Source organism: Pollachius pollachius (genome assembly GCF_949987615.1).
Source record: "Pollachius pollachius genome assembly, chromosome: 2".
Lineage (NCBI taxonomy): Eukaryota > Metazoa > Chordata > Actinopteri > Gadiformes > Gadidae > Pollachius > Pollachius pollachius.
Window position 1 is genome coordinate 34030653 of NC_136935.1, and position 23342 is coordinate 34053994.

A 23342-nucleotide genomic window follows, 5' to 3' on the forward strand; every position below is an offset into this window, starting at 1 on the left:
TTTTGGTACAACTGTAGAAGTTGTAGGTGCTGCAGTCGTTGGTTCTGCAGTTGGTGTTGTTTTTTCAGCAGTTGGCGTTGTTGGTCCTTTAGTTGTTGATGTTGGTCCTGCAGTTGTTGGTCTCTCCATAGAAGTTAATGGTTCTGTTGTAGCAGTGGCAGGTACTGCAGTTGTTGTTGGTTCAACAGTTGCAGTTGTTGCTTTTGTAATTGTTGTTGGTTCAGCAGTTGTCGCTGTTGGTCCTGCAGTTTTTGCTGTTAGTCCTGCAGTTGTGGATCTTTGTCCTGCAGTTGTTGTTTGTTCAGCAGTTTGCGTTGTTGGTCCTGCAGTTTTTATTAGTCCTGCACTCGTAGCTTTTGGACCATTAGCTGTTGTTGGTTCAGCAGTTGGCGTTGTTGGTCCGGCAGTTGTTGCTGTGGGAACCGTGATAGTAGTTAATGGTCCTGCAATACTTGTTTCTCGTTCTGCAGTTCTTGATCCTGCAGATGTTGTTGGTCCTACAGTTGTTGCTTTTGGTACAGCTGTAGAAGTTGTAGGTCCTGCAGTCGTTGTTTTTGGCAATGTAGTCGTTGGTTCTGCAGTTGGTGTTGTTTTTTCAGTAGTTGGCATTGTTGGTCCTGCAGTTGTTGGTCCTGCAGTTGTTGGTCCCTCCATATAAGTTAATGGTGCTGTTGTAGTAGTGGCAGGTACTGCAGTTGTTGTTGGTTCAACAGTTGTAGTTGTTGGTTTTGTAATTGTTGTTGGTTCAGCAGTTGTCGCTGTTGGTCCTGCCGTTTTTGTTGTTAGTCCTGCAGTTGTTGCTCTTTGTCCAGCAGTTGTTGTTCGTTCAGCACTTTGCGTTGTTGGTCCTGCAGTTTTTATTGGTCCTGCTGTCGTAGCTTTTGGACCATTAGCTGTTGTTGGTTCAGCAGTTGGCATTGTTGGTCCGGCAGTTGTGGCTGTGGGAACTGTGATAGCAGTTAATGGTCCTGCACTACTTGTTTCTCGTTCTGCAGTTCTTGATCCTGCAGATGTTGTTGGTCCTACAGTTGTTGCTTTTGGTACAGCTGTAGCAGTTGTAGGTCCTGCAGTCGTTGTTTTTGGCAATGCAGTCGTTGGTTCTGCAGTTGGTGTTGTTTTTACAGCAGATGGCGTTGTTAGTCCTATAGTTCTTGATGTTGGTCCTACAGTTGTTGGTCTCTCCATAGAAGTTAATGGTGCTGTTAGAGCAGTGGCAGGTACTGCAGTTGTTGTTGGTTCAACAGTTGTAGTTGTTGGTTTTGTAATTGTTGTTGGTTCAGCAGTTGTCGCTGTTGGTCCTGCGGTTTTTGCTGTTGGTCCTGCAGTTGTGGATATTTGTCCAGCAGTTGTTGTTCGTTCAGCAATTTGCGTTGTTGGTCCTGCAGTTTTTATTGGTCCTGCACTCGTAGCTTTTGGACCATTAGCTGTTGTTGGTTCAGCAGGTGGCGTTGTTGGTCCGGCAGTTGTTGCTGTAGGAACCGTGATAGTAGTTAATGGTCCTGCAATACTTGTTTCTCGTTCTGCAGTTCTTGATCCTGCAGATGTTGTTGGTCCTACAGTTGTTGCTTTTGGTACAGCTGTAGAAGTTGTAGGTCCTGCAGTCGTTGTTTTTGGCAAAGCAGTCGTTGGTTCTGCAGTTGGTGTTGTTTTTTCAGCAGTTGGCGTTGTTGGTCCTCCAAATGTTGTTTTTGGCACTGCAGTAGTTTGTACTGCGGATGCTGTTGTTTGTTCAGGAGTTGTTGTTGCTGGTCCTGCAGTTTTTATTGGTCCTGCAGTCGTAGCTTTTGGGCCATTAGCTGTTGTTGGTTCAGCATTTGGCGTTGTTGGTCCGGCAGTTGTTGCTGTGGGAACCGTGATAGTAGTTAATGGTCCTGCGAGACTTGTTTCTCGTTCTGCAGTTCTTGATCCTGAAGATGTTGTTGGTCCTACCGTTGTTGCTTTTGGTACAGCTGTAGAAGTTGTAGGTCCTGCAGTCGTTGTTTTTGGCAATGCAGTCGTTGGTTCTGCAGTTGGTATTGTTTTTTCAACAGTTGGCGTTGTTGGTCCTATAGTTCTTGATGTTGGTCCTGCAGTTGTTGGTCTCTCCATAGAAGTTAATGGTGCTGTTATAGCAGTGGCAGGTACTGCAGTTGTTGTTGGTTCAACAGTTGTAGTTGTTGGTTTTGTAATTGTTGTTGGTTCAGCAGTTGTCGCTGTTGGTCCTGCAGGTTTTGCTGTTAGTCCTGCAGTTGTGGATCTTTGTCCAGCAGTTGTTGTTCGTTCAGCAGTTTGCGATGTTGCTTCTGCAGTTTTTATTGGTCCTGCACTCGTAGGTTTTGGACCATTAGCTGTTGTTGGTTTAGCAGTTGGCGTTTTTGGTCCGGCAGTTGTTGCTGTGGGAACCGTGAGAGAAGCTAATGGTCCTGCAATACTTGTTTCTCGTTCTGCAGTTCTTGATCCTGCAGATGTTGTTGGTCCTACAGTTGTTGCTTTTGGTACAGCTGTAGAAGTTGTAGGTGCTGCAGTCGTTGGTTCTGCAGTTGGTGTTGTTTTTTCAGCAGTTTGCATTGTTGGTCCTTTAGTTCTTGATGTTGGTCCTGCAGTTGTTGGTCTCTCCATATAAGTTAATGGTGCTGTTGTAGCAGTGGCAGGTACTGCAGTTGTTGTTGGTTCAACAGTTGTAGTTGTTGCTTTTGTAATTGTTGTTGGTTCAGCAGTTGTCGCTGTTGGTCCTGCAGTTTTTGCTGTTAGTCCTGCAGTTGTGGATGTTTGTCCAGCAGTTGTTGTTCGTTCAGCAGTTTGCGTTGTTGGTCCTGCAGTTTTTACTGGTCCTGCACTCGTAGCTTTTGGACCATTAGCTGTTGTTGGTTTAGCAGTTGGCGTTTTTGGTCCGGCAGTTGTTGCTGTGGGAACCGTGATAGTAGTTAATGGTCCTGCAATACTTGTTTCTCGTTCTGCAGTTCTTGATCCTGCAGATGTTTTTGGTCCTACAGTTGTTGCTTTTGGTACAACTGTAGAAGTTGTAGGTGCTGCAGTCGTTGGTTCTGCAGTTGGTGTTGTTTTTTCAGCAGTTGGCGTTGTTGGTCCTTTAGTTGTTGATGTTGGTCCTGCAGTTGTTGGTCTCTCCATAGAAGTTAATGGTTCTGTTGTAGCAGTGGCAGGTACTGCAGTTGTTGTTGGTTCAACAGTTGCAGTTGTTGCTTTTGTAATTGTTGTTGGTTCAGCAGTTGTCGCTGTTGGTCCTGCAGTTTTTACTGTTAGTCCTGCAGTTGTGGATCTTTGTCCTGCAGTTGTTGTTTGTTCAGCAGTTTGCGTTGTTGGTCCTGCAGTTTTTATTGGTCCTGCACTCGTAGCTTTTGGACCATTTGCTGTTGTTGGTTCAGCAGTTGGCGTTGTTGGTCCGGCAGTTGTTGCTGTGGGAACCGTGATAGTAGTTAATGGTCCTGCAATACTTGTTTCTCGTTCTGCAGTTCTTGATCCTGCAGATGTTGTTGGTCCTACAGTTGTTGCTTTTGGTACAGCTGTAGAAGTTGTAGGTCCTGCAGTCGTTGTTTTTGGCAATGTAGTCGTTGGTTCCACAGTTGGTGTTGTTTTTTCAGTAGTTGGCGTTGTTGGTCCTGCAGTTGTCGGTCCTGCAGTTGTTGGTCCCTCCATATAAGTTAATGGTGCTGTTGTAGCAGTGGCAGGTTCTGCAGTTGTTGTTGGTTCAACAGTTGTAGTTGTTGGTTTTGTAATTGTTGTTGGTTCAGCAGTTGTCGCTGTTGGTCCTGCCGTTTTTGTTGTTAGTCCTGCAGTTGTTGCTTTTTGTCCAGCAGTTGTTGTTCGTTCAGCACTTTGCGTTGTTGGTCCTGCAGTTTTTATTGGTCCTGCTGTCGTAGCTTTTGGACCATTAGCTGTTGTTGGTTCAGCAGTTGGCATTGTTGGTCCGGCAGTTGTGTCTGTGGGAACTTTGATAGCAGTTAATGGTCCTGCAATACTTGTTTCTCGTTCTGCAGTTCTTGATCCTGCAGATGTTGTTGGTCCTACAGTTGTTGCTTTTGGTACAGCTGTAGCAGTTGTAGGTCCTGCAGTCGTTGTTTTTGGCAATGCAGTCGTTGGTTCTGCAGTTGGTGTTGTTTTTACAGCAGTTGGCGTTGTTAGTCCTATAGTTCTTGATGTTGGTCCTACAGTTGTTGGTCTCTCCATAGAAGTTAATGGTGCTGTTAGAGCAGTGGCAGGTACTGCAGTTGTTGTTGGTTCAACAGTTGTAGTTGTTGGTTTTGTAATTGTTGTTGGTTCAGCAGTTGTCGCTGTTGGTCCTGCAGTTTTTGCTGTTAGTCCTGCAGTTGTGGATCTTTGTCCAGCAGTTGTTCGTTCAGCAGTTTGCGTTGTTGGTCCTGCAGTTTTTATTGGTGCTGCACTCGTAGCTTTTGGACCATTAGCTGTTGTTGGTTCAGCAGTTGGCGTTGTTGGTCCGGCAGTTGTTGCTGTGGGAACCGTGATAGTAGTTAATGGTCCTGCAATACTTGTTTCTCGTTCTGCAGTTCTTGATCCTGCAGATGTTGTTGGTCCTACAGTTGTTGCTTTTGCTACAGCTGTAGAAGTTGTAGGTCCTGCAGTCGTTGTTTTTGGCAATGCAGTCGTTGGTTCTGCAGTTGGTGTTGTTTTTTCAGCAGTTGGCGTTGTTGGTCCTGCAGTTGTTGGTCCCTCCATATATGTTAATGGTGCTGTTGTAGCAGTGGCAGGTACTGCAGTTGTTGTTGGTTCAACAGTTGTAGTTGTTGGTTTTGTAATTGTTGTTGTTTCAGCAGTTGTCGCTGTTGGTCCTGCAGTTTTTGCTGTTAGTCCTGCAGTTGCGGATGTTTGTCCAGCAGTTGTTGTTCGTTCAGCAGTTTGCGTTGTTGGTCCTGCAGTTTTTATTGGTCCTGCACTCGTAGCTTTTGTACCATTAGCTGTTGTTGGTTCAGCAGTTGGCATTGTTGGTCCGGCAGTTGTTACTGTGGGAACGGTGATAGTAGTTAATGGTCCTACAATCCTTGTTTCTCGTTCTGCAGTTCTTGATACTGCAGATGTCGTTGGTGCAGTTGTAGGTCCTGCAGTCGTTGTTTTTGGCAAGGCAGTCATTGGTTCTGCAGTTGGTGTTGTTTTTTCAGCAGTTGGCATTGTTGGTCCTTTAGTTGTTGATGTTGGTCCTGCAGTTATTGGTCCCTCCATAGAAGGTAATGGTGCTGTTGTAGCAGTGGCAGGTACTGCAGTTGGTGTTGTTTTTTCAGTAGTTGGTGTTGTTGGTTCAGCAGTTGGCATTGTTGGTCCTACAGTTGTTATTGTTCCTGCAGTTGGAGGTCTTGGACCAGCAGTTGTTTTTTGTTCAGTAGTTGGCGTTGTTGGTACTGCAGTTTTTGTTGAGAGTTCTGCAGTTGTAGCTCTTGTTCCAGCAGTTGTTGTTGTTGGTTCCACAGTTGGTGTTGGTCGTACTGCATTTGCTGTTGTGAGTCCCTCAGTATTAGTTAATAGTCTTGCAGTAGTAGTGGCAGGTCTTGCAATTTTTTTTGCTTCAAAAGTTGTTGTTGTTGGTATTGCAGTTGTTGATGCTCCTGCAGTTGTAGCTCTTGTTCCAGCAACTGTAGTTGTGGGTTCAGAAGTTGACATTGTTGGTCCTGCAGTTTTTGTTGTGAGTCTTTCAGCTGTTGTCGTTCCCCCCGTAGTAGTTAATGGTCCTGCAATAGAAGAAGTATGTCCTTCTTTTGTTTTTGGTTCTGCAGTTGGTGTTGTAGGTGCTGCAGGTGTTGTTGTGGGTCCCTCACTTTTAGTTAGTAGTCTTGCAGTAGAAGCCGTAGGTCCTGCAATTGTTTTTGGTTCAACAGTTGTCGTTGGCCCCGCAGTTGTTGATGTTCCTGCAGTTGTAGCTGTTGTTCCAGCAATTAAGGTTATTGGTTGAGAAGTTGTCGTTATTGGTCCTGCTGTTTTTGTTGCGGGTCCTGCAGTTGTAGCTCTTGTTCCAGCAGTTGTTGTTTTTGGTTCAACAGTTGGCGTGATTGGAACCGCAGTGGTTGTTTTCAGGACTGCAGTCGTAGGTCCTCCGGATGGTGTTGTTTGTTCAACAGTTGGCGTTGTTGGTCCTGCAGTTGTGGTCAATAGTCCTGCAGTAGCAGTGCTGGGTCCTTCTTTTGTTGCTGGTTCTGCAGTTGGCGTTGTTAGTACTGCAGTTTTTGTTGAGAGTCCTGCAGTTGTAGCTATTGTTCCGGCAGTTATTGTTGGTTCAACATTTGGCGTGATTAGTACTGCAGTTGTTGTTTTTGGCAGTGAAGGTGTTGGTCCTGCGGATGGTGTTGTTTGTTCAATAGTTGGCGTTGTTTGTCCTGCAGTTGTTTTTATGCGTCCCGCAGTTGTGGTGAATATTCCTGCAGTAGCAGTGATTGTTCCTTCTTTTGTTGCTGGTTCTGCAGTTGGCGCTATTGGTGCTGCAGTTTTTGTTGTGAGTCCTGCATTTGTAGCTCTTGTTCCAGCAGTTGTTGATGTTGGTTGTGCAGTTGGCGATGTTGGTACTGCAGTTGCTGTTGTGGGTCCCGCAGTAGTAGTTAATAGTCTTGCAGTAGTTGTGGTAGGTCCTGCAATTGTTTTTAGTTCAACAGTTGTCATTTTTGGTCCTACAGTTTTTCTTGCAGGTCCTGCAGTTGTAGCTCTTGCTCCAGCAGTTGTTGTTGTTTGTTCAACAGTTGGCGTTGTTGGTCCTGCAGTAGGTCCTTCTTTTGTTGTTTTTTCTGCAGTATGTGCTGTTGGTCCTGCAGATGTTCTTTTTTTTCCTGCTTTTGTTGTGGCTCCACCCGTAGTAGATAATTTTCGTACATTAGCAGTGGTCGGTCCTACTTTTGTTGTTGGTTCTGCAGTAGTATTTAATAGTCTTGCAGTCATAGTTGTAGTTCCTGCAATTTGTTTTGGTTCATCATTTGTCGCTGTTGGTATTGCAGTGGTTGATGTTCCTGCAGATCTAGCTCTTGTTCCAGCAATTAATTTTGTTGGTTCAGAAGTTATCGTTGTTGGTCCTGCAGTTTTTCTTGTGAGTCCATCAGTTGTTGTTGGTCCACACGTATTAGTTGATAGTCCTGCAGTAGCAGTGGTAGGTCCTTCTTTTGTTTTTGGTTCTGCAGTTGGCGTTGTTGGTACTGCAGTTGTTTTTCTGCGTCCCGCAGTTGTGGTGAATATTCCTGCAGTAGCAGTGATTGTTCCTTCTTTTGTTGCTGGTTCTGCAGTTGGCGCTATTGGTGCTGCAGTTTTTCTTGTGAGTCCATCAGTTGTTGTTGGTCCACACGTATTAGTTGATAGTCCTGCAGTAGCAGTGGTAGGTCCTTCTTTTGTTTTTGGTTCTGCAGTTGGCGTTGTTGGTACTGCAGTTTTTTTGGTGAGTCCTGCAGTTGTAGCTCTTGCTCCAGGAGTTACTGTTGTTGGTTCTGCAGTTGGCGTTGTTGGTACTGCAGTAGCTGTTGTGGGTCGCGAAGTAGTAGTAAATAGCCTTGCAGTAGTAGTGGTAGGTCCTTCAATTGTTAAAGGTTCAACAGTTGTCGATATTGGTCCTGCAGTTGTTATTGTTCCTGCAGTTGTTGTTTTTGGCAAAGCAGTCGTTGGTCCTGGGAAGGGTGTTGTTTGTGCAACATTTGGCGTTGTTTGTCCTGCAATTGTTGCTGGTTCAGAAGTTGTTGTTGTTGGTCCTGCAGTTTTAGTTGTGAGTCTCGCAGTTGTAGCTCTTGTTCCAGCAATTGTTCTTGTTGGTTCAACAGTTGATGTTGTTGCTACTGCAGTTGTTGTTATGGGTCCTGTAGTAGTAGTTAACAGCCTTGCAGTTGTAGTGGTAGGTCCCACAATTGTTGTTGGTTCAACAGTTGTCATTGTTGGTATTGCAGTTGTTGATGTTCCTGGAGTTGTATCGCTTGTTCCAGCAGTTGTTGTAAGTTCAGAAGTTGTCGTTTTTGGTCTTGCCGTTTTTCTTGCAGGTCCTGTAGTTGTAGCTCTTGTTCCAGCAGTTGTTCTTGTTGGATCAACAGTTGAAGTTGTTGGTCCAGCAGTTGTTGTTTTTGGCACTGCAGTTGTTGGTCCTGCGGATGGTGTTCTTTGTTCAACAGTTGGCATTGTTGGTCCTGCAGTTGTTCTTGTTGTTCCTCCTGTTGTTGTGTGTTCCCCCGTAGCAGATAATTGTCCTGCAGTAGAAGTGGAAGGTCCTGCTTTTGTTGTTGGTTCTGCAGTTGGCGTTGCTTGTCCAGCAGTAGTTGTTGTGGCTCCCGCAGTAGTGGTTAATAGTCTTGCAGCAGCAGGGGTATGTCCTGCAATTGTTGTTGGTTCGGAAGTTGTCATTGTTGGTCCTGCAGTTTTTGTTGTGAGTTCTGCAGTTTTAGCTCTTGTTCCAGCAATTGTTCTTGTTGGTTCATTATTTGGCGTTGTTGGTCCTGCAATTGTTGTTTTTGGCACTGCAGCAGTTGGTACTGCGGATGCTATTGTTTGTTCAGCAGTTGTCGTTAGCCGTCCTGCAGTCGTTGTTTTTGGCAATGCAGTCGTTGGTACTGCAGTTGGTGTTGTTTTTTCAGCACTTGGCGTCGTTGATTCAGTCATTGGTGTTTTAGCAGTTGGTGTTTTAGGGTCAGCAGTTGCCGTTGTTGGTCCTGCCATTGCTATTGGTCCTGAAGTTGTTGTTGTGGGTCCCGTGATAATAGTTAATGGTACTGCAGTTGTTATTGCTGGTCCTGCAGTGGTTGGTTGTCCTGAAGTTGTTGTAGTTGGTCCTATCAAGGTAGGTCATGCAGAGGGAGTGATTTTATATTTATGTATATTATCTTGAGATGAATGAAACCTTTTATAATACTTTTTACAACCCACCCATCTTGCTTTGATAATGGAGTATTTAAACTTGCAATTGATTTGAAATTATAATTGTACTGTTACAATTACCTGCAGCAATAGTTGTAGTGTCCACATCGAGGAAGGTGATTTGATCATCTATTGCGTCCTTCAATACCTGCACTGCACGGCTTTCAGTAGGAACAGCAGATTCTTTGTTGAAGATCAGCATTATGTCCACAAAGACTGATCCCTTACTGTAAACGTAAAAATTAAAATGAAACGAAAGCACCAGAATTAGGATAAACAAGTTTCAGAGCTCCTTTTCTTTTTCATCAGTATCATATTGATTGGCAATCTTCTATGTTATGTAAATAAAGGTATTCATTAATAGATAAATAGTAGGAAAGTAATTTAATAAAACTGGGTTTACTTGCACAAAAAGTTATGCAATAAAATTGGTTGTACTTACGCAAAAGAGTTGATTATACTCCTAGAATATGTTCCTGGAAAACTATGTATGAAGCCATTGCTAACCTTTTATAAGAAATAAAATCAATTAATAATCAACATGTTTCTTGTTTTTCATGTTAAAATGCAGGAAGACAATGTTTTTCATAATTCAAACAGAATTAAATCTTCATAACATTATCTCACCTCTGTTGTAACATTAGCAGCCAGCTCCTGCCAGGCTGTTGAGCTTGGATCTAAGTAGTCTTCTATAAACGTACGTCTCATGCTGAATCTCAAATCAATAGTCCCTTCGTTTTCTGTAGGGGGATCAGCAGTTTTCGTTGTTGACACTACAGTTGTCGCTGTTGCTGTTGTGGTTCCTGCAGTTGTAGCTCCTGATCCATGAATTGTTGTTGGTTCAGGATTTGACGATGTAGGTCCTGCAGTGGTTGTTGTTGGTCCTGCAGTTGTTGTTGATCCAGCGGTAGTAGTTAATGTCGTTGTTGATGGTCCTGCACATGGTGTTAGTAAAGCAGTTGTCATTATTGGTCCTGCAGTTGTTGTTGTTGGTTCAGAATTTGACGTTGTTGGTCCTGCAGTTTTTATTGGTCCTGCGGTCGTAGCTTTTGGACCATTAGCTGTTGTTGGATCAGCAGTTGGCTTTGTTGGTCCAGCAGTTGTTGCTGTGGGAACCGTGATAGTAGTTAATGGTCCTGCAATACTTGTTTCTCGTTCTGCAGTTCTTAATCCTGCAGATGTTGTTGGTCCTACGGTTGTTGCTTTGGGTACAGATGTAGTAGTTGTCGGTCCTGCAGTCGTTGGTTTTGTTTTTTCAGCAGTTGTTGTTGTTCGTTCAGCAGTTGGCATTGTTGGTCCTACAGTTGTTGAAGAGGGACCCTTGATAGCACTTGTCGGTCCTCCAGTTGTTTTTGGCAATGCAGTTGTTGGTTCTGCAGTTGGTGTTGTTTTTTCAGCAGTTGGCGTTGTTGGTCCTGCAGTTGTTGATGTTGGTCCTGCACTTGTTGTCGGTCCCTCCATGTAAGTTAATGGTGCTGTTGTAGCAGCGGCAGGTACTGCAGTTGTTGTTGGTTCAACAGTTGTAGTTTTTGGTTTTGTAATTGTTGTTGGTTCAGCAGTTGTCGCTGTTGGTCCTGCAGTTTTTGTTGTTAGTCCTGCAGTTGTTGCTCTTCGTTCAGGAGTTTGCGTTGTTGGTCCTGCAGTTTTTATTGGTCCTGCAGTCGTAACTTTTGGACCATTAGCTGTTGTTGGTTCAGCAGTTGGCGTTGTTGGTCCGGCAGTTGTTGCTGTGAGAACCGTGATAGTAGTCAATGGTCCTGCAATTCTTGTTTCTCGTTCTGCAGTTCTTGATCCTGCAGATGTTGTTGGTCCTACAGTTGTTGCTTTTGGTACAGCAGTTGTTGGTCCCTCTATATAAGTTAATGGTGCTGTTGTAGCAGAGGCAGGTACTGCCGTTGTTGTTAGTTCAACAGTTGTAGTTTTTTGGTTTGTATTTGTTGTTGGTTCAGCAGTTGTCACTGTTGGTCCTTCAGTTGTTGTTGGCCCTGCCGTTGAAGATGCAGATTTTGCTGTCAAAGTTGTTGGTCCTGCAGTTGTTAATATCAGTCCAGCAGTTGTCATTATTGGTGCTGTTGTTGTTGTGGGTCCTGCCTTAGTAGTTCTTGGTACAGAAGTTGATGTTTTTGGTATTGCAGTCGTTTTTGTTATTCCTGCAGTTGTTGTTATTTTTGGTTCAGCAGTTTCCCTTGTTGGTCCTGCAGTTGTTCTTGCAGGCTTTGCTGTCGTTGTAGTGGATCTTTCCGTTTTTATTGGTCCTACAATTGTTGTTGGTCCTGCAGTTGATGTTGCTGGTTTTGCTTTCAAAGTTATTGGTTCTGCAGTTGTTGATGTCAGTTCAGCAGTTGTCATTATTGGTCGAGTTGCTGTTGTGTGTCCTGCTTTAGTAGTTGTTGGTACAGCATTTGATGTTGTTGGTACTGTAGTCATTTTTATTATTCCTGCAGTTGTTTTTTTTGTTGGTTCAGCAGTGGTCGATTTTTGAGCAGCACTTTTAAGTTCAGAATTTCTCGTTGTTGGTCCCCTAACTGCTGATTTTGGCTCAGCAGTTGCCGTTGATACCGCAGTCAGAGCTGCGGTTGATGCAATTGTTGATATTGCAGATGCTGTGGCTGGTCCATTGGTTGTCGATTTTTGTCCTGCCGTTGATGATGTTCCTGAAGTTGTTGTTATGGGTCTTGCAGTAAAAATAAACAATCCTACAGTTGATGATGTTCCTGCAGTTGTTCTTGGTCCTGCAGTTGTTGTGGCAGGTTTTGCTGCAGTAGTATTTGGTCCTACCATTGTTGATGTTGGTTCAGCAGTAGTTGTTGCCAGTCCTGCAGTTTTTCTGGCCGCTTTTTCTGTTGTAGTTGTCGTTACTGCAGTTGTTGATGTTGTTTCAGCAGTTGTCCTTGTTGGTCCTACAGTTTTTTGTATTGCAGCTGTAGTTGAGGGTCTTGCATTTGTTGTTATTGGTCCAACAGTTGACGTTGGTCGTCCTGCAGTTGTTTGTCCTCCTGTTGTGGATGTGGGTCCTTTTGTTGTGGATGTAGTTCTTGCAGTTGTTGTTGTTGCTCCTGCACTTGTTGGATGTTCGGCAGTTGTTGTTTTTCGCCCAGTTGATGATGGTCCTGCAGTAGTTTTTGTTAGTACACCAGTTGTCGTTTTTGGTCCTGCTGTTGTTGTTGTGGTTCCTGCTTTATTACTTGTTGGTTGTGGGGCTGTTGTTGTTGTATGTCCTTTAGTTGTTGTTTTGGGTTCTGCAGTAGAAGTGAATGGTCTTGCAGTTTTTGTGTTTGGTCTTCCTGTTGTTATTGGTCCTGAAGACGATGTTGCAGGTTTTGCTGTCGTAGTTGTTGGATATGCAATTGTTGATGTTGGTTCAGCAGTTGCCGTTGTCGATCCCGCAGTCAGAGCTGCTGTTGCTGCAATTGTTGATATTGCAGATGGTGTTGCTGATCCATTGGTTGTCGTGGTTTGTCCTGCTGTTAATGATGTTCGTGAAGTTGTTCTTATGGGTCTTGCAGTGAAAGTAAAGTGTCCTGAATTTGATGATGTTCCTGCAGTTGTTCTTGGTCCTGCAGTTGTTGGAAGTTGGGCAGTTGTTGTTTTTCGTCCAGTTGTTGATGGTCTTGCAGTGGTTCCTGTTAGTACACCAGTTGTCGTTATTGGTCCTGCTGTTGTTGGTGTTGGTCTTGCTTTACTACTTTTTGGTTCTTTGGCTGTTGTTGTTGGTCCTTCAGTTGTTGTTTTGGGTACTGCAGTTGAAGTGACTGGTCTTGCAGTTCTTGTGTTTGGTCTTCCTGTTGTGGTTGGTCCTTGCAGTTCTTGTGTCCTAGGTCCTGCAGTTGTTGATGTTGTTTCAGCAGTTGTCGTTGTTCGTCCTGTTGTTGTTGATGTTCCTTCAGCAGTTGTCCTTTTTGGTCTTGCATTTGTTGTTATTGGTCCTGCAGTTGTCGTTGTTCGTCCTGCAGGTGTTTGTCCTCCTGTTTTGGATGTGGTTCTTTCTGTTGTGGATGTAGATTGTGCAGATTTTGTTGTTGCTCCTGCAGTTGTCACACGTTCGGCAGTTGTTGTTTTTCCTCCAGTTGTTGATGGTCCTGCAGTAGTTTTTGTTAGTCCACCAGTTGTCGTTATTGGTCCGGTTGTTGCTGTTGTGGGTCCTGCTTTAGTAGTTGAAGGTTCTGAGGCTGTTGTTGTTGGTCCTTTAGTTGTTGTTTTGGGTACTGCAGTAGAAGTGAATGGTCTTGCAGTTTTTGTGTTTGGTCTTCCTGTTGTTATTGGTCCTGAAGACGATGTTGCAGGTTTTGCTGTCGTAGTTGTTGGTCCTGCAATTGTTGATGTTGGTTCAGCAGTTGTCGTTGTCGATTCCGCAGTCAGAGCTGCTGTTGCTGCAATTGTTGATATTGCAGATGGTCTTTCTGATCCATTGGTTGTCGTGGTTTGTACTGCTGTTAATGATGTTCGTGAAGTTGTTGTTATGGGTCTTGCAGTGAAAGTAAAGTGTCCTAAATTTGATGATGTTCCTGCAGTTGTTCTTGGTCCTGCAGTTGTTGGAAGTTGGGCAGTTGTTGTTTTTCGTCCAGTTGTTGATGGTCTTGCAGTGGTTTCTGTGAGTACACCAGTTGTCGTTATTGGTCCTGCTGTTGTTTTTGTTGGTCTTGCTTTACTACTTTTTGGTTCTTTGGCTGTTGTTGTTGGTCCTTCAGTTGTTGTTTTGGGTACTGCAGTTGAAGTGACTGGTCTTGCAGTTCTTGTGTTTGGTCTTCCTGTTGTGGTTGGTCCTTGCAGTTCTTGTGTCCTAGGTCCTGCAGTTGTTGATGTTGGTTTAGCAGTTGTCGTTGTTGGTCCTGTTGTTGTTGATGTTCCTTCAGCAGTTGTCCTCTTCGGTCTTGCATTTGTTGTTATTGGTCCTGCATTTGTCGTTGTTCGTCCTGCAGGTGTTTGTCCTCCTGTTGTGGATGTGGCTCTTTCTGTTGTGGATGTAGATTGTGCAGATTTTGTTGTTGCTCCTGCAGTTGTCACACGTTCGGCAGTTGTTGTTTTTCCTCCAGTTGTTGATGGTCCTGCAGTGGTTTTTGTTAGTCCACCAGTTGTCGTTATTGGTCCGGTTGTTGCTGCTGTGGGTCCTGCTTTAGTAGTTGATGGTTCTGAGGCTGTTGTTTTTGGTCCTTTAGTTGTTGTTTTGGGTACTGCAGTAGAAGTGAATGGTCTTGCAGTTTTTGTGTTTGGTCTTCCTGTTGTTATTGGTCCTGACGACGCTGTTGCAGGTTTTGCTGTCGTAGTGGTTGGTCCTGCAATTGTTGATGTTGGTTCAGCAGTTGTCGTTGTTGATCCCGCAGTCAGAAATGCTGTTGCTGCAATTGTCGATATTGCAGATGGTCTTTCTGATCCATTGGTTGTCGTGGTTTGTCCTGCTGTTAATGATGTTCGTGAAGTTGTTGTTATGGGTCTTGCAGTGAAAGTAAAGTGTCCTGAATTTGATGATGTTCCTGCAGTTGTTCTTGGTCCTGCAGTTGTTGGAAGTTTGGCAGTTGTTGTTTTTCGTCCAGTTGTTGATGGTCTTGCAGTGGTTTCTGTTCGTACACCAGTTGTCGTTATTGGTCCTGCTGTTGTTTGTGTTGGTCTTGCTTTACTACTTTTTGGTTCTTTGGCTGTTTTTGTTGGTCCTTCAGTTGTTGTTTTGGGTACTGCAGTTGAAGTGACTGGTCTTGCAGTTCTTGTGTTTGGTCTTCCTGTTGTGGTTGGTCCTTGCACTTCTTGTGTCCTACGTCCTGCAGTTGTTGATGTTGTTTCAGCAGTTGTCGTTGTTCGTCCTGTTGTTGTTGATGTTCCTTCAGCAGTTGTCCTTTTTGGTCTTGCATTTGTTGTTATTGGTCCTGCAGTTGTCGTTGTTCGTCCTGCAGGTGTTTGTCCTCCTGTTGTGGATGTGGCTCTTTCTGTTGTGGATGTAGATTGTGCAGATTTTGTTGTTGCTCCTGCAGTTGTCACACGTTCGGCAGTTGTTGTTTTTCCTCCAGTTGTTGATGGTCCTGCAGTGGTTTTTGTTAGTCCACCAGTTGTCGTTATTGGTCCGGTTGTTGCTGCTGTGGGTCCTGCTTTAGTAGTTGATGGTTCTGAGGCTGTTGTTTTTGGTCCTTTAGTTGTTGTTTTGGGTACTGCAGTAGAAGTGAATGGTCTTGCAGTTTTTGTGTTTGGTCTTCCTGTTGTTATTGGTCCTGACGACGCTGTTGCAGGTTTTGCTGTCGTAGTGGTTGGTCCTGCAATTGTTGATGTTGGTTCAGCAGTTGTCGTTGTTGATCCCGCAGTCAGAGCTGCTGTTGCTGCAATTGTCGATATTGCAGATGGTCTTTCTGATCCATTGGTTGTCGTGGTTTGTCCTGCTGTTAATGATGTTCGTGAAGTTGTTGTTATGGGTCTTGCAGTGAAAGTAAAGTGTCCTGAATTTGATGATGTTCCTGCAGTTGTTCTTGGTCCTGCAGTTGTTGGAAGTTTGGCAGTTGTTGTTTTTCGTCCAGTTGTTGATGGTCTTGCAGTGGTTTCTGTTAGTACACCAGTTGTCGTTATTGGTCCTGCTGTTGTTTGTGTTGGTCTTGCTTTACTACTTTTTGGTTCTTTGGCTGTTTTTGTTGGTCCTTCAGTTGTTGTTTTGGGTACTGCAGTTGAAGTGACTGGTCTTGCAGTTCTTGTGTTTGGTCTTCCTGTTGTGGTTGGTCCTTGCAGTTCTTGTGTCCTAGGTCCTGCAGTTGTTGATGTTGGTTCAGCAGTTGTCGTTGTTGGTCCTGTTGTTGTTGATGTTCCTTCAGCAGTTGTCCTCTTTGGTCTTGTATTTGTTGTTATTTGTCCTTCAGTTGTCGTTGTTCGTCCTGCAGGTGTTTGTCCTCCTGTTGTGGATGTGGCTCTTTCTGTTGTGGATGTAGATTGTGCAGATTTTGTTGTTGCTCCTGCAGTTGTCACACGTTCGGCAGTTGTTGTTTTTCCTCCAGTTGTTGATGGTCCTGCAGTGGTTTTTGTTAGTCCACCAGTTGTCGTTATTGGTTCGGTTGTTGCTGTTGTGGGTCCTGCTTTAGTAGTTGAAGGTTCTGAGGCTGTTGTTGTTGGTCCTTCAGTTGTTGTTTGGGGTACTGCAGTAGAAGTGAATGGTCTTGCAGTATTTGTGTTTGGTCTTCCTGTTGTTATTGGTCCTGAAGACGCTGTTGCAGGTTTTGCTGTCGTAGTTGTTGGTCCTGCAATTGTTGATGTTGGTTCAGCAGTTGCCGTTGTAGATCCCGCAGTCAGAGCTGCTGTTGCTGCAATTGTTGATATAGCAGATGTTGTTTCTGATCCATTGGTTGTCGTGGTTTGTCCTGCTGTTAATGATGTTTGTGAAGTTGTTGTTATGGGTCTTGCAGTGAAAGTAAAGTGTCCTAAATTTGATGATGTTCCTGCCGTTGTTCTTGGTCCTGCATTTGTTGGAAGTTGGGCAGTTGTTGTTTTTCGTCCAGTTGTTGATGGTCTTGCAGTGGTTTCTGTTAGTACACCAGTTGTCGTTATTGGTCCTGCTGTTGTTGGTGTTTGTCTTGCTTTACTACTTTTTGGTTCTTTGGCTGTTGTTGTTGGTCCTTCAGTTGTTGTTTTGGGTACTGCAGTTGAAGTGACTGGTCTTGCAGTTCTTGTGTTTGGTCTTCCTGTTGTGGTTGGTCCTTGCAGTTCTTGTGTCCTAGGTCCTGCAGTTGTTGATGTTGGTTCAGCAGTTGTCGTTGTTGGTCCTGTTGTTGTTGATGTTCCTTCAGCAGTTGTCCTCTTCGGTCTTGCATTTGTTGTTATTGGTCCTGCATTTGTCGTTGTTCGTCCTGCAGGTGTTTGTCCTCCTGTTGTGGATGTGGCTCTTTCTGTTGTGGATGTAGATTGTGCAGATTTTGTTGTTGCTCCTGCAGTTGTCACACGTTCGGCAGTTGTTGTTTTTCCTCCAGTTGTTGATGGTCCTGCAGTGGTTTTTGTTAGTCCACCAGTTGTCGTTATTGGTCCGGATGTTGCTGCTGTGGGTCCTGCTTTAGTAGTTGATGGTTCTGAGGCTGTTGTTTTTGGTCCTTTAGTTGTTGTTTTGGGTACTGCAGTAGAAGTGAATGGTCTTGCAGTTTTTGTGTTTGGTCTTCCTGTTGTTATTGGTCCTGAAGACGATGTTGCAGGTTTTGCTGTCGTAGTTGTTGGTCCTGCAATTGTTGATGTTGGTTCAGCAGTTGTCGTTGTCGATACCGCAATCAGAGCTGCTGTTGCTGCAATTGTTGATATTGCAGATGGTCTTTCTGATCCATTGGTTGTTGTGGTTTGTACTGCTGTTAATGATGTTCGTGAAGTTGTTGTTATGGGTCTTGCAGTGAAAGTAAAGTGTCCTAAATTTGATGATGTTCCTGCAGTTGTTCTTGGTCCTGCAGTTGTTGGAAGTTGGGCAGTTGTTGTTTTTCGTCCAGTTGTTGATGGTCTTGCAGTGGTTTCTGTGAGTACACCAGTTGTCGTTATTGGTCCTGCTGTTGTTTGTGTTGGTCTTGCTTTACTACTTTTTGGTTCTTTGGCTGTTGTTGTTGGTCCTTCAGTTGTTGTTTTGGGTACTGCAGTTGAAGTGACTGGTCTTGCAGTTCTTGTGTTTGGTCTTCCTGTTGTGGTTGGTCCTTGCAGTTCTTGTGTCCTAGGTCCTGCAGTTGTTGATGTTGGTTCAGCAGTTGTCATTGTTGGTCCTGTTGTTGTTGATGTTCCTTCAGCAGTTGTCCTCTTCCGTCTTGCATTTGTTGTTATTGGTCCTTCAGTTATCGTTGTTCGTCTTGCAGGTGTTTGTCCTCCTGTTGTGGATGTGGCTCTTTCTGTTGTGGATGTAGATTGTGCAGATTTTGTTGTTGCTCCTGCAGTTGTCACACGTTCGGCAGTTGTTGTTTTTCCTCCAGTTGTTGATGGTCCTGCAGTGGTTTTTGTTAGTCCACCAGTTGTCGTTATTGGTCCGGTTGTTGCTGTTGTGGGTCCTGCTTTAGTAGTTGAAGGTTCTGAGGCTGTTGTTGTTGGTCCTTTAGTTGTTGTTTTGGGTACTGCAGTAGAAGTGAATGGTCTTGCAGTTTTTGTGTTTGGTCTTCCTGTTGTTATTGGTCCTGAAGACGATGTTGCAGGTTTTGCTGTCGTAGCTGTTGGTCCTGCAATTGTTGATGTTGGTTCAGCAGTTGTCGTTGTCGATACCGCAGTCAGAGCTGCTGTTGCTGCAATTGTTGATATTGCATATGGTCTTTCTGATCCATTGGTTGTCGTGGTTTGTACTGCTGTTAATGATGTTCGTGAAGTTGTTGTTATGGGTCTTGCAGTGAAAGTAAAGTGTCCTAAATTTGATGATGTTCCTGCAGTTGTTCTTGGTCCTGCAGTTGTTGGAAGTTGGGCAGTTGTTGTTTTTCGTCCAGTTGTTGATGGTCTTGCAGTGGTTTCTGTTAGTACACCAGTTGTCGTTATTGGTCCTGCTGTTGTTGGTGTTTGTCTTGCTTTACTACTTTTTGGTTCTTTGGCTGTTGTTGTTGGTCCTTCAGTTGTTGTTTTGGGTACTGCAGTTGAAGTGACTGGTCTTGCAGTTCTTGTGTTTGGTCTTCCTGTTGTGGTTGGTCCTTGCAGTTCTTGTGTCCTAGGTCCTGCAGTTGTTGATGTTGGTTCAGCAGTTGTCGTTGTTGGTCCTGTTGTTGTTGATGTTCCTTCAGCAGTTGTCCTCTTCGGTCTTGCATTTGTTGTTATTGGTCCTTCAGTTGTCGTTGTTCGTCCTGCAGGTGTTTGTCCTCCTGTTGTGGATGTGGCTCTTTCTGTTGTGGATGTAGATTGTGCAGATTTTGTTGTTGCTCCTGCAGTTGTCACACGTTCGGCAGTTGTTGTTTTTCCTCCAGTTGTTGATGGTCCTGCAGTGGTTTTTGTTAGTCCACCAGTTGTCGTTATTGGTTCGGTTGTTGCTGTTGTGGGTCCTGCTTTAGTAGTTGAAGGTTCTGAGGCTGTTGTTGTTGGTCCTTTAGTTGTTGTTTTGGGTACTGCAGTAGAAGTGAATGGTCTTGCAGTTTTTGTGTGTAGTCTTCCTGTTGTTATTGGTCCTGAGGACGCTGTTGAAGGTTTTGCTGTCGTAGTGGTTGGTCCTGCAATTGTTGATGTTGGTTCAGCAGTTGTCGTTGTTGATCCCGCAGTCAGAGCTGCTGTTGCTGCAATTGTCGATATTGCAGATGGTCTTTCTGATCCATTGGTTGTCGTCGTTTGTCCTGCTGTTAATGATGTTCGTGAAGTTGTTGTTATGGGTCTTGCAGTGAAAGTAAAGTGTCCTAAATTTGATGATGTTCCTGCAGTTGTTCTTGGTCCTGCAGTTGTTGGAAGTTGGGCAGTTGTTGTTTTTCGTCCAGTTGTTGATGGTCTTGCAGTGGTTTCTGTTAGTACACCAGTTGTCGTTATTGGTCCTGCTGTTGTTTGTGTTGGTCTTGCTTTACTACTTTTTGGTTCTTTGGCTGTTGTTGTTGGTCCTTCAGTTGTTGTTTTGGGTACTGCAGTTGAAGTGACTGGTCTTGCAGTTCTTGTGTTTGGTCTTCCTGTTGTGGTTGGTCCTTGCAGTTCTTGTGTCCTAGGTCCTGCAGTTGTTGATGTTGGTTCAGCAGTTGTCGTTGTTGGTCCTGTTGTTGTTGATGTTCCTTCAGCAGTTGTCCTCTTCGGTCTTGCATTTGTTGTTATTGGTCCTTCAGTTGTCGTTGTTCGTCCTGCAGGTGTTTGTCCTCCTGTTGTGGATGTGGCTCTTTCTGTTGTGGATGTAGATTGTGCAGATTTTGTTGTTGCTCCTGCAGTTGTCACACGTTTGGCAGTTGTTGTTTTTCCTCCAGTTGTTGATGGTCCTGCAGTGGTTTTTGTTAGTCCACCAGTTGTCGTTATTGGTCCGGTTGTTGCTGTTGTGGGTCCTGCTTTAGTAGTTGAAGGTTCTGAGGCTGTTGTTGTTGGTCCTTTAGTTGTTGTTTTGGGTACTGCAGTAGAAGTGAATGGTCTTGCAGTTTTTGTGTTTGGTCTTCCTGTTGTTATTGGTCCTGAAGACGATGTTGCAGGTTTTGCTGTCGTAGTTGTTGGTCCTGCAATTGTTGATGTTGGTTCAGCAGTTGTCGTTGTCGATACCGCAATCAGAGCTGCTGTTGCTGCAATTGTTGATATTGCAGATGGTCTTTCTGATCCATTGGTTGTTGTGGTTTGTACTGCTGTTAATGATGTTCGTGAAGTTGTTGTTATGGGTCTTGCAGTGAAAGTAAAGTGTCCTAAATTTGATGATGTTCCTGCAGTTGTTCTTGGTCCTGCAGTTGTTGGAAGTTGGGCAGTTGTTGTTTTTCGTCCAGTTGTTGATGGTCTTGCAGTGGTTTCTGTGAGTACACCAGTTGTCGTTATTGGTCCTGCTGTTGTTTGTGTTGGTCTTGCTTTACTACTTTTTGGTTCTTTGGCTGTTGTTGTTGGTCCTTCAGTTGTTGTTTTGGGTACTGCAGTTGAAGTGACTGGTCTTGCAGTTCTTGTGTTTGGTCTTCCTGTTGTGGTTGGTCCTTGCAGTTCTTGTGTCCTAGGTCCTGCAGTTGTTGATGTTGGTTCAGCAGTTGTCGTTGTTGGTCCTGTTGTTGTTGATGTTCCTTCAGCAGTTGTCCTCTTCCGTCTTGCATTTGTTGTTATTGGTCCTTCAGTTATCGTTGTTCGTCCTGCAGGTGTTTGTCCTCCTGTTGTGGATGTGGCTCTTTCTGTTGTGGATGTAGATTGTGCAGATTTTGTTGTTGCTCCTGCAGTTGTCACACGTTCGGCAGTTGTTGTTTTTCCTCCAGTTGTTGATGGTCCTGCAGTGGTTTTTGTTAGTCCACCAGTTGTCGTTATTGGTCCGGTTGTTGCTGTTGTGGGTCCTGCTTTAGTAGTTGAAGGTTCTGAGGCTGTTGTTGTTGGTCCTTTAGTTGTTGTTTTGGGTACTGCAGTAGAAGTGAATGGTCTTGCAGTTTTTGTGTTTGGTCTTCCTGTTGTTATTGGTCCTGAAGACGATGTTGCAGATTTTGCTGTCGTAGCTGTTGGTCCTGCAATTGTTGATGTTGGTTCAGCAGTTGTCGTTGTCGATACCGCAGTCAGAGCTGCTGTTGCTGCAATTGTTGATATTGCATATGGTCTTTCTGATCCATTGGTTGTCGTGGTTTGTACTGCTGTTAATGATGTTCGTGAAGTTGTTGTTATGGGTCTTGCAGTGAAAGTAAAGTGTCCTAAATTTGATGATGTTCCTGCAGTTGTTCTTGGTCCTGCAGTTGTTGGAAGTTGGGCAGTTGTTGTTTTTCGTCCAGTTGTTGATGGTCTTGCAGTGGTTTCTGTGAGTACACCAGTTGTCGTTATTGGTCCTGCTGTTGTTTGTGTTGGTCTTGCTTTACTACTTTTTGGTTCTTTGGCTGTTGTTGTTGGTCCTTCAGTTGTTGTTTTGGGTACTGCAGTTGAAGTGACTGGTCTTGCAGTTCTTGTGTTTGGTCTTCCTGTTGTGGTTGGTCCTTGCAGTTCTTGTGTCCTAGGTCCTGCAGTTGTTGATGTTGGTTCAGCAGTTGTCGTTGTTGGTCCTGTTGTTGTTGATGTTCCTTCAGCAGTTGTCCTCTTCGGTCTTGCATTTGTTGGTATTGGTCCTTCAGTTGTCGTTGTTCGTCCTGCAGGTGTTTGTCCTCCTGTTGTGGATGTGGCTCTTTCTGTTGTGGATGTAGATTGTGCAGATTTTGTTGTTGCTCCTGCAGTTGTCACACGTTCGGCAGTTGTTGTTTTTCCTCCAGTTGTTGATGGTCCTGCAGTGGTTTTTGTTAGTCCACCAGTTGTCGTTATTGGTTCGGTTGTTGCTGTTGTGGGTCCTGCTTTAGTAGTTGAAGGTTCTGAGGCTGTTGTTGTTGGTCCTTTAGTTGTTGTTTTGGGTACTGCAGTAGAAGTGAATGGTCTTGCAGTTTTTGTGTTTGGTCTTCCTGTTGTTATTGGTCCTGAAGACGCTGTTGCAGGTTTTGCTGTCGTAGTTGTTGGTCCTGCAATTGTTGATGTTGGTTCAGCAGTTGCCGTTGTAGATCCCGCAGTCAGAGCTGCTGTTGCTGCAATTGTTGATATAGCAGATGGTGTTTCTGATCCATTGGTTGTCGTGGTTTGTCCTGCTGTTAATGATGTTCGTGAAGTTGTTGTTATGGGTCTTGCAGTGAAAGTAAAGTGTCCTAAATTTGATGATGTTCCTGCCGTTGTTCTTGGTCCTGCAGTTGTTGGAAGTTGGGCAGTTGTTGTTTTTCGTCCAGTTGTTGATGGTCTTGCAGTGGTTTCTGTTAGTACACCAGTTGTCGTTATTGGTCCTGCTGTTGTTTGTGTTGGTCTTGCTTTACTACTTTTTGGTTCTTTGGCTGTTGTTGGTGGTCCTTCAGTTGTTGTTTTGGGTACTGCAGTTGAAGTGACTGGTCTTGCAGTTCTTGTGTTTGGTCTTCCTGTTGTGGTTGGTCCTTGCAGTTCTTGTGTCCTAGGTCCTGCAGTTGTTGATGTTGGTTCAGCAGTTGTCGTTGTTGGTCCTGTTGTTGTTGATGTTCCTTCAGCAGTTGTCCTCTTCGGTCTTGTATTTGTTGTTATTGGTCCTTCAGTTGTCGTTGTTCGTCCTGCAGGTGTTTGTCCTCCTGTTGTGGATGTGGCTCTTTCTGTTGTGGATGTAGATTGTGCAGATTTTGTTGTTGCTCCTGCAGTTGTCACACGTTCGGCAGTTGTTGTTTTTCCTCCAGTTGTTGATGGTCCTGCAGTGGTTTTTGTTAGTCCACCAGTTGTCGTTATTGGTTCGGTTGTTGCTGTTGTGGGTCCTGCTTTAGTAGTTGAAGGTTCTGAGGCTGTTGTTGTTGGTCCTTTAGTTGTTGTTTTGGGTACTGCAGTAGAAGTGAATGGTCTTGCAGTTTTTGTGTTTGGTCTTCCTGTTGTTATTGGTCCTGAAGACGCTGTTGCAGGTTTTGCTGTCGTAGTTGTTGGTCCTGCAATTGTTGATGTTGGTTCAGCAGTTGCCGTTGTAGATCCCGCAGTCAGAGCTGCTGTTGCTGCAATTGTTGATATAGCAGATGGTGTTTCTGATCCATTGGTTGTCGTGGTTTGTCCTGCTGTTAATGATGTTCGTGAAGTTGTTGTTATGGGTCTTGCAGTGAAAGTAAAGTGTCCTAAATTTGATGATGTTCCTGCCGTTGTTCTTGGTCCTGCAGTTGTTGGAAGTTGGGCAGTTGTTGTTTTTCGTCCAGTTGTTGATGGTCTTGCAGTGGTTTCTGTTAGTACACCAGTTGTCGTTATTGGTCCTGCTGTTGTTGGTGTTTGTCTTGCTTTACTACTTTTTGGTTCTTTGGCTGTTGTTGTTGGTCCTTCAGTTGTTGTTTTGGGTACTGCAGTTGAAGTGACTGGTCTTGCAGTTCTTGTGTTTGGTCTTCCTGTTGTGGTTGGTCCTTGCAGTTCTTGTGTCCTAGGTCCTGCAGTTGTTGATGTTGGTTTAGCAGTTGTCTTTGTTGGTCCTGTTGTTGTTGATGTTCCTTCAGCAGTTGTCCTCTTCG

General features: G+C 44.4%; 2 protein-coding genes across 2 annotated transcripts in view; both read right to left on the reverse strand.

Annotated features, from left to right (window-relative positions):
* Positions 1–4935, reverse strand: part of LOC307071331 (uncharacterized protein) — a gene marked incomplete at both ends in the record, with an annotated part of 35026 nt that extends 30091 nt beyond the window's left edge. Inside the window, one exon of the mRNA XM_079730317.1 lies at positions 4905–4935. Coding sequence (XP_079586443.1) covers positions 4905–4935 — 31 coding nt within the window. The remainder of the gene's footprint in view (positions 1–4904) is intronic.
* A 1154-nt stretch (positions 4936–6089) lies between these two features.
* LOC307071332 (uncharacterized protein) lies at positions 6090–9016 on the reverse strand (the record flags this gene model as incomplete). Its single annotated transcript, XM_079730318.1, has 4 exons — positions 6090–6137; positions 6241–6605; positions 6921–7163; positions 8896–9016. The coding sequence occupies 4 exons, from the start codon at positions 9014–9016 to the stop codon at positions 6090–6092; spliced, it is 777 nt and encodes a 258-aa protein (XP_079586444.1).
* Between the last annotated feature and the right edge of the window lie 14326 nt (positions 9017–23342).